The sequence below is a fragment of the Meriones unguiculatus genome, chromosome 14, assembly GCF_030254825.1.
Source record: "Meriones unguiculatus strain TT.TT164.6M chromosome 14, Bangor_MerUng_6.1, whole genome shotgun sequence".
Taxonomy (NCBI): Eukaryota; Metazoa; Chordata; class Mammalia; order Rodentia; family Muridae; genus Meriones; species Meriones unguiculatus.
In genome coordinates, this window is record NC_083361.1 from 5,333,460 (window position 1) to 5,343,251 (window position 9,792).

The window sequence follows — 9,792 nt, forward strand, 5'->3', positions numbered from 1 at the left end:
GGTGAACCGGGGTGTGTTATTAGAAGAGCCTAAAGTGGGCTGTACACCTGTAATGCCAGGGGCGCTGAGGCGGGAAGATCAAGAGTTCCAGGCTAAACCCTGCTGAGAGAAGGCTTAGTGGTTAAAAACACTGGCTGCTCTTCCAGAAGACCTGGGTTCGGTTCCCAGCACCCACGCAGTCTGTAACTCCAGTTTCAGGGGATCCACCGTCCTCTTCTGGCCTCAGGAACCGGGCACATATGTGGTGCACAGACATACATGCAGGCAAAACACCCACACACGTAAAATAATAAAGCTTAAAACAGAACAAGAAGAGACTACAGTAGTAAGCAGGTAGGAGGGGCTGAGAAAGGACATAGGGTTTTATTCCTGCTGCTGGCTGCCCCTGGGCCAGGGGAGAGGAAGGCCAATATACAGCACAACCTCTGGACCCCTTCACTGATGGAAAACACCAGGAGACACCTCCAAGCACATTTGCCTCTTTGCATTTTTAAGTTAAACATAAATATTCTTAGCCCAAGAATCCCCCTTATCTCCTTTATTCTCATCCCATCCTCACTCCTTGGATTCAGTTCTTTCTGTGTCTTTAATGAAGGAATCAAGATAGAGGCCATTTTGGGTTTCCAGAGAATGGACAGCCATATTGGCTATACTAGTATTGGCCAAAGTTCCCCTCCTTTGGCAAGCTGGGACGGAGTGGGGGTGGGGGAATGATTTCTCTCATCTTGATTTGCTTTACCCTATCATTATTTTTGATGCACATGGTCATTTTCAAATATCTTCTCTACTGGCCCTCCATCCATGTCCCTAATTCCCATCACCTCCTGACGTTGTCCCCTTGCAAAGTGTTTGGTGACCATCTTGAATGTCTTTCTCACGGGAGAATAAGCAGGGGCAGTGGCCACATTGCTCCCACTTGGAGACTCCCCTTTGGCTGAGCTATGCATCAATGGTCCCGACGACTGAAATGCTCTTCCCCTCCTTTGGTGTTCGGTTTTGGAGGCGTAGGTCATCAACGTGTTCTGCTTCCTTAGAAATCTGGGAAACACCCTCTATGGCAGGTTGAAGGTCCTGAGACCCTTCAGTTGGAGAGACGTCTTCACACATGAGTCTGGAGGCGCTGGTGGCCGGGAGGAGACAAGGTAGCATAGGGGAAGGGCGGAGTCCCAGAGCTCAAATCTGGGGGTCCGAAGGATGTGGGTTTCACGTAGCTGGTGAACGCACGCGGGTGGGGTGTGGTGAGGTAACCTGCCCGTGCTCGGTACAGTCTGCAGGGGGGTACTAAGTCCAGGTGTGGCTTGAAGTCATAGTAAGTAGGAGTCCCTGGAAGTCCAGCCGGAGTGGGCGGGGGCAGGAAGAGCCCTCCTCCCGGAGCTTCCCCAAGGCTAAGGCTCACACTGACCCCTCGAACCTTGTAGTAGCCGTTGGTTGGATCCTAAGGAATCAATGAGACTTTGGTGAGGAATGTGAGGGTACAGGAAGGCAAGGGTCATGGGGGCAGAGACACGCTGAGCTACGGCAGGACCTAGAGAGAGGCACAAAGGCAGAAGGAGCAGAAGCAGAGACTCCCAGACAGAGAGAGCTAGGTATATAGACCAGCAGAGATGGAGTCTGTGAGTATGTATGTGCTGGCTTCCTAAGCAAGCAAGGTCTGGCTGAAGGCGAGAGGAAGGGAGTCTGGGGAGGGGGTGAAGGTAGAGGAGGAAGGGTGGGTTTCAGGACAGGAGGAATGCACGATCAAGTATAGACAAGGCTTTAACTGGGGCTAGGAACGTCAGTAGAGCATGCTCAAGGCCCACGATTTGATTCCCAGCACTACATAAAGTCAGTGTTTGGCACATGCCTTTAATCCCAGAACTCCGGAGGATAATGGGGGTTCAAGGTCATCCTTGGCTACATCCTCAGTTTGAGGCCAGCCTGGGACATGTGAGAAAGAACAGTCTGTCTCAAAGAACAGTCAGGGAGGGGGCTTTAGAATTCAAGCTTGGGCCAGAATCAGTGTGTCTACCCTAAGATAGAACTCCAGGGGCTCAGGGGTTAAGAGTACTGTCTGCTCTTCCAAATGGGCCCAGGTTCAATTCCCAGCACCCACATGGCGGCTCACAACTGTCTGTAATGCCAATTCCAAGGGATCTGACACCTTCACACTAACACACATAGGATAAAATTAAATGAGTTATTATTTTTTATTTATTATCTATACAACGTTCTATCTGCATGTACACCTGCATGACAGAAGAGGGCACCAGATCTCACTGTAGATGGTTGTGAGCCACCATGTGGTTGCTGGGAATTGAACTCAGGACCTTTGGAAGAGCAGCCAGTGCTCTTAACCTCTGAGCCATCTCTCCAGCTAAATGAATTATTCTTAAAAAGATAGAATTCCAAAGCAGGGATGTCTCTGGGGAATGTGAGGCTAGGGTGGGGCCTAGTGGGAGGAAGACACCTAGCTGGAAGAGAGCAGCCAAATAAAGCTGAGGAGCTGGCCCAGGAGTTGAAAGTGGAGTTAAAGGAAGGTCTTTTTTATTTTTTTTTTGGGTGGGTGGGTTCAAGACAGGGTTTCTTCATTAGGGTTAGGGTAAGGGTTGGGATTAGGGTTAGGACAGCCTTGGCTGTCCTGGAGCTCACTCTGTTGACATATGTGGCCGTCAGAGAACAGAGAGGGAGTTGGTTCTCTCCTTCTATCTCGTCAGTCTCTGGGACTGAACTCAAGGGTCAAAAGGTTTGGCAAGTTCCTTTACCTGATGATCCTCCCTTGTTTGCACTTTTCCTTCCTTCCTTTCTCTCTTGGTTTGATTTTGTGAGACAGGGTTTTTCTGAGTAACAACCCCTGGCTATCCTGGAACCCACTCTGTAGACCAGCCTGGCTTTGAGCTCACGGAGCTCCTCCTGCCTCTGCCTCCCACGTGCTGGGATTAAAGGCGTGTGCCACCACACACAAAGGTAGGCCTTAAGGTGAGAGAATCAAAAGGAGACAGAAGCAAGGAAGGAGCCAAATGTGGTGTCCAGGTCTGAAGTTCTACAGGAGAAAGAAATGTGCTGAGTCAAAGCCAGTGAGAGACCCTGTCACCATAAAGATTTTTGTTGTTGTTGTTTTTAATTTAAGTGGGGAGAGCTACAGGCTCAGCGGCTGAGAGGGAGCTCCTTCCCCAATACTCACCTTTGCCTCCAGAGCCTCTTTTTCATCAAGAACCGAGTCACTGTGGTCTGTGTGCACAATGGGACCCTGAAGCAGGAGAAAGAATGACATGACAGGAAGAGATCAGAAGACTGTCCTGGGCTGGAGAGATGACTCAGAGGTTAAGAGCACTGAGTGCTCTTCCAGAGGTCCTGAGTTCAATTCCCGGCAACCACGTTGTGGCTCATAAACCATCTATAATGAAATATGGTGCCCTCTTCTGGTGTGCAGGTGTACATGCAGGCGGAGTTATGTATACATAAATAAATCTTAAAAAATAAATAAATAAGAAATAAAACTTAAAAAAAAAAAAGATTGTCCTATCTCACATAGGATCCTGACAGCTTTCACAGCCATCCTTTGGAGCCCAGGCTGAAGGAGAGGGCTGAGGCTAGACTTAGAGCAATAAATAAGGCTGTGAGGACATATTGAGCAGAAAGGATAACTGGGGGAGGGGGGCGTATCTGCAGTCTGAGGGTACTGCGGGTCCAGAGTCATTATGTTCAAGAGCGGGGCAAACTGGGTGTAACGGCACGCGCCCCTAATCTCAGCACTCAGGAGGCAGAGGTAGGAGGATCACTGCTTTGAAGGCCAGCTTGGTCTACATACACAGTTCCAGGGCAGTCAGGGCTACACAGAGAAACCCTGTCTTGGAAAACAAAACAGCAAAAAGGCTAGGGCCATACTTGAGGTTGAGGGCGGGTTGGACTGGTTATTCTGTGGGTCTGGAAGCACAGCGGAATGTGGGGACCCAGTATCTTACCCGTTCCTCACTGCTGCCTGTCTCTTCCTCGGGGCCATGTGAACTGGAGCCTTCGCTGCTTCCTGGGATGCGGACCAAGTTCTTTTGCTTAGAGAAAGAGCCTGGGATGTTGAGAGGCAGAGGTAGGGGGCAGGTGAGGTCACAGTTGGTTTAGGCCAATACTGGGGAACAGAGCTGACTGGGCAAAGTGAGCTAGGAAGGCTGGGGAACTCCAGCCTGAGGGAGATGGAACAGAGGTGGGGTGACTCGAGGGAACTGAGGTAGGGCTCGGGAAGGAACTGGAACCTGTGCAGCCTTAGAGAACCAGGAAAGGAGCCAGGTCCCTAGGCTGGCAGTCCATGGGTTGGGCTGGGTGTGGCGGAGGACGGAGAGGAGGGGTGCTGAAGATGAGGCATTCAAGGCACGGATACTTGCCATGGCGGCAGCAGCAGAGGACCGCTCCGGTGATGAGCATGAGGAGGGAGGTGGCTGCAGAAGCCGCTCCGGCCACGATCCGAACGGTGGGCAGTAAGTCTGTAAGGAGCGGGTAAGGTGTCTTGAGGGGACTGATCTGAAGATGGGGTAGCAGGGAAACACGGGCTCAGGGCTCGCGTTTGGGGTCCCTGGGTTCAAAGGACTGCCAGGTTTGAGATCTCTCCAGATTTGTAGCATGCTCTGATTGGTGTCTGAGGACCCCTGGATTTGGGGATTCACGGTTTGAGAGTGTGTGAATTTAACATCCCTTGGCAGGCCTCTCCTGCAAACACAGCACTTGGGGTAATGAGGGAGGACTGCCAGGAGTTCAAGAGCATCCTAGTCTATCTGAGACCCTGTCTCAGAAAAACGAAAACAAAACTCCAAAATAAACAAACAGACTGGGCTGGCAAGATGGCCCAGTGGGTAAAGGCACTTACTACCAAGCCTAATGGCCTGGGCTTGATCCTGGGACCCACATAACGGAAAGAAAGAACTGACTCCCACATAGTGGCAGGAACATGCCCATACACAAACAAACAAACAAACAAATAAATGGTAACAGGCACCCCCTTTAGGAATGCTTAGAACGCGAGAGTCCTTTATTTCACGATTTCCCGTGTTCGTAGCTGCCTAGTATTTTCCACTTAGGGTTCTGTATTACATTTTAAATGTTACTGTATGTGCGTGTGTGCGTGTGCGTGTGTGTGTGCATGCTATGGTGTATGTCCGTATGTGGGGGAGCGCACTATAGTGAAAGCATGAACGGAGGTCAGAGAACAATCTTGGGTATGGGTTCTTCCCTACCACGGGGTTCCGGGGGCTGAACTGTGTCATCCGGCTGGGTGCTAAGTGCCTTTACTACTGCTGAGCCATCTCGCTGACCTAGTTTTGAGATTCGCTAGGTTTGGGCACTCTCTGCATTTTCAGCCTTATCGTTTGGCAGCTTCCATCTTGGGGACCACGGTGTTGGTGGGGTTTGGAATCCCCAGGGTCCGGGGTCCGGGGTCTTCGGGTCAATAACTCACCTCTACGGACCAGGTGGATCTGGGCTCGTCCCTCACCTAGCCGGTTCCGGGCGCTGCAGTTGAAGCCCCTGGTGAAGTCGGACTCCTGGGTTCCAGAAATGTGTAGCACGGAAATAAGGCCCGGGCCCTGTCCCCCCTCCACTTCCGGGGCTGGGAAGGCCTCTACCAGGAACCTGCCTAGTGAGCCTGCCTCCAGGAAGCCTTCATCCCAAGACCAGACCTAAGGGGGTGGGGGGAAGAGGGGAGATTAACTTAGCAGCCTAAGGGAGAGCAGAGGGGCTGGTGATGACGTCAGTCCGGTGTGGGACAGCACGGACTGTGTAGCTGGTGTGTCATGGCGGCATGTCCTTACCACGGAGTCCGGGGCAGGGGAGGCGAACACCACACACTGGAGGCGGGCAGGGCCCCTCAGGAAGGCTGGAGCAGGGTGCGGGGCCGTCACCACGGGGGGAGCTGCAATGGAAACTGTGCAGCGTTAGGCGGAGGCTTCAACCTCTCCCAGACCAGTTCTGAATAAAGTGAGGTCAGGGCCGGTGGTCACCGTGGTCTCTACCCTCCCCTCCGCCACCCCCACCCCCAACCCCAGCTACATCACTCCACCAGCTGGAACAGGAGGTCCAGCTCGGCTTCTCTCACCGTTCACCGTCAGCCGGGCCTGCGCGGTGCCGCCTCCCAGACCCGAGCGCCTCGGCTCGGCCCTGCACACGTAGTCGCCCGCATCCTCCAGCGCCACGGACGGAAGGCGCAGCGTGGGCCCGGAGCTCAGCACCTGGCACAGGGAAGGGGCATCAGAGGCTCCTCCGGGAGGGAGTCCGGCCCACTTCCGGCCGCCGTCACGGATGGGGCTTCACCTGAGAGCCCCCGAGGCGCGTCCAGGTTACCCGTGGGAGCGGGTTCCCGCGCCACGCGCAGCTGAAGGACGCGTCCTTCCCCACGTCCACCGACACCGGTTTAGGTTTTGCCTGCAGCACAGGTCCGTCTGGGGGAGGGTGGAGTGGGGTGGAGTGAGCCCCGGAGCCAGGACGAGCTTCTCCGAAACCCTAGACGGCTCAGGTTGGACGTGTCCCCGCCCCCGCCCCGCCCCCGCTCAGATCTCCGCCAGACCCAGACGGCAGGATGCAGACCCGCCCCAGCCCCGCCTCCCGGCAGGCCACGCCCACCAAGCCACACCCCCGCGCGCGGCCACGCCCCTGCTCACACAGCACTTCCAGCGCGGTGCTGCGGTTGGCGCTCCCCACCGCGTTGCTGACCTCGCAGGACACCGGCTCCGTCAGGAACGTGGCGTCGGCCACGACCTCCAGCCTCGGCCCGCGTGCCCCGAGCACCGCGGAGCCCCCCTTCGCCCACCTGCGGGGACAGGGACGGCACTCCCGTCGTCCCAGCTCTCCTCCAGCCCCCGTCCCCGCTGCAGACCAGGGGCCTGGCTCTTCACCTGTAGCCGGTGACCGGAGGCTGCGCCGTGGCGCGACACAGGAAGGTCACCATCTCTCCCTCCTGCACGGTCTGGGGCTCAGCAGACAGGGTCACCTCTGGGGGATCTGTGAGGACAAGGTGGGACTTATCTCCCCTCTGAGGCTGGGTTTTCAGGTCCCAGGCCCCACGGTTCCCCTCTTCCGCTTGGGGCGGACCCCTGAGGTCAGGCCCACCCTGGCCTCTCCAAACCCAGGCCCCACGGTTCCCCTCTTCCGCTTGGGGCGGACCCCGGAGGTCAGGCCCACCCCGGCCTCTCCAGGCCCGACTGCACTCACACTGCAGGCTCAGTGTGACAGCCGTGTCCCTCCCTGTGGGCAGGGCCTGGCTGCGGGCTCTGCAGATCAAGGTGGCTCCATCGTCGTGACTGGAAGGGGTCAGGAATAAGGTGTTCTCCACTATCCCGGTGGTCTTGTCCTTCAGCGTGGTCTAGAAGTGATACACAACAATTCGTTCTTTTTTTATTTTGATTTTTTGGTCAGAGGCTAGCCTTGAACTCATGAACCCACCTGCCTTAGCCTCCCAACTGCTGGGGTTATAGGTGTGCGTCACCCTACCCCACATACCTATGTAGTGCTTACTGTGTGCTGGGCACTTTTAGACACTCACGCGTTTTATTTAATTCTCTGTATTATCCTGTGACGTAATGCTACTGTTTTTCCCATCGTGCAGATAAGGAAACTGAGGGACCGAGAGGTCAAAGGTCATATGCAAAAGCAAGAAATTAGCAAAGGATTGGGCCGGGAAGTCTGGCTCTTGACCTGAATGGATGCCACCCCCCCCAGATGAGCCTGCTGGGGGAGTGTAGACCGACCTGGCGGAAGGTGGTCCCATCCAGCCGGATCCCATCTCGGAACCACAGCAGCTCAGGGGCGGGTCGGCCATCCCCCCGACTCCGGCAGGTCAGATTCCCCGGAACTCCAGCGACCAGAGACACAGAGGGCCCGCCCAGGACCAGGGGGGGTTCTGGGGGAACTGCAGTGGGAGATCTGGGGGTCATGATTGAATCCTGGAAGCAGAGCCTCTGGGCCTCTCAGCTCCACCCCACCCCTCCCCGGGGTCCCTAGAGTCTGCTGCTCCCAGCCGGTCCTGACTGCCCCACTCCGGCCCCCAGCACAAACTGGGGGGGCGGTCCTCACCCATCACGTGCAGTTGGGCTGGTCGGGATCGGAGACCTGCTTGGGAAGCCTGGCACTCATAGGAAGCTTGGTCCTCCATCTCCACGGGCTTGATGTGGAGATCGTGCTGGCCACTGGCAGCGTTCCCCGATATCCAGTATCGGGACCACCCTGGAGGTAGCAGAGATCATGCATGACTCTGTGCGCCTGGCTTCAGGTCTTCCAGGCACCCCACGCCAGGGAGCGTGGGGGAGGGGAGGAGGGGGCTGAAGAGCCGCACACTCCTCGCTGAAACGCCATTAAAAGCGTGTACTGGGGCAGGGTTTGGTGGTGGCACACGCCTTTAATCCCAGCATACAGGAGCACGAGGCAGGCAGATCTCTGAGTGTGAGGCCAGCCTGGTCTACACAGGGAGTTGAGGCTGGCCAGGGGTACACAGTGAGAGCCAAACCAAAACAACGACAGAGGGGGAAGAAAGTGTGTGCTGGGTCCAGAGAGGCTCTAAGCCTCCTGCCAGTTTATAGTCGCCACAGATTTGGAAGTGAGAAAAAATCAAAAGGGAGCACAAGGAAACAATTCTCGTTAAAGTTAGGTTGGGCTAGGTGGTGCAGGCCTGTGATCCCAGCACTCAGGAGGCAGAGGCAGGAGGATCTCTGTGAGTGCAAGGCCAGCCTGTGGGCTAAGTGTCTCGAAAAACAACACCAAAAGAGTACCGGTCACCTACCAGAGAGGAAACTAAAAGGGGGCGGGGCTTCTGGGGAGCTCACATTAACCTTCGCATTAATTACACGACTCTATAATTATTGGCAAAGTGTCCATGCGTTTATGTCATGATAATCCCCAAACACAAGGAATCACCTCTCTTCAGAAACAGTTATTTTAGCCCGGTGACGGTGGCCCACGCCTTTAATCCTAGCAGAAAGATCTCTGTGAGTTCGAGGCCAGCCTGGTCTACAGAGAGATTTCCAGGCTAGCCAGAGCTACAGAGAAAAACCCTATCTCGAAAAACAAAACTCCACCACCACCACCAAAACCCCACTTATTTTAAAACTCCAGATTCCCAAATACTCTCGGGAGCCCCTCAGTCTCCAAAACTGAAACCGCCGTATGCAGCGCCACCCCCCTCACCCCCCCCCCCGCAGCCCCGGGACCCCGGAGCGGGGCCCAGCTCACCTGGAAGGTCTCTTTCGCCCCCTAGGGCCAGCCCATCCTTGGTCCACTGCACCAGCCCCCTGTATGCGCCCAGAGTGCAGGGCAGCCTGGCTTCCTCCCCCAGCAGCACCACCATGTCCTCGGGCTGTTGCAGGAAATGGGGCGATGGGCCTAGGTGAAGAGGGACAGTACAGCTGACCCAGGGGGCCCAGACTCCAGAACCCTCCTTCCTCAGAAGCCCCGGCTTCCAGAGTTCTCTCTCTCTCCCCGCCCTCCGGGGGTACCTGCACGTCCCCTGAAGCAGCAGAGGAAAACGAGGAGGGCGGCGGCCAGCATCCCGAGCGTGTGCACCCCAAGACCCCGCAGACTTAGGGTTACACTGGTCCCCCTCCAACTTCTTCCTCGATAGCACGCCTCTCACCACGCGGACCTGGAACCGCTCTCTGCGCTCCACTCTTCCCTCCAGGCTGGGAGAGTCTCCGTCTGGCCTAGAGTCCCCGAAACGTGGCTCCTCCGCAGCCTCCGTGCCGCTCCCGGGTGGCAACCCCGGGTCTGCGAGGGACCCGCGGGGAGGGCGGGATCCTATTGGCGCCGCCCCCTGGAGACCCGCCCTCTTCCCATTGAGAAACT

General features: G+C 56.0%; 1 protein-coding gene across 1 annotated transcript; it reads right to left on the reverse strand.

Annotated features, from left to right (window-relative positions):
* Positions 1-342: 342 nt before the first annotated feature.
* Kirrel2 (kirre like nephrin family adhesion molecule 2) lies at positions 343-9,753 on the reverse strand. Its single transcript, XM_021642448.2, has 15 exons — positions 9,447-9,753; positions 9,184-9,333; positions 8,032-8,181; positions 7,707-7,867; positions 7,171-7,321; positions 6,855-6,960; positions 6,621-6,769; positions 6,274-6,401; positions 6,059-6,191; positions 5,775-5,875; positions 5,423-5,642; positions 4,356-4,454; positions 3,942-4,042; positions 3,161-3,226; positions 343-1,435 (listed from the first exon to the last, which is right to left on the reverse strand). Exons 1-15 carry the CDS (start codon positions 9,496-9,498, stop codon positions 1,100-1,102), a joined length of 2,103 nt encoding a protein of 700 aa, XP_021498123.1. The 5' UTR covers positions 9,499-9,753; the 3' UTR covers positions 343-1,099.
* Positions 9,754-9,792: the final 39 nt, after the last annotated feature.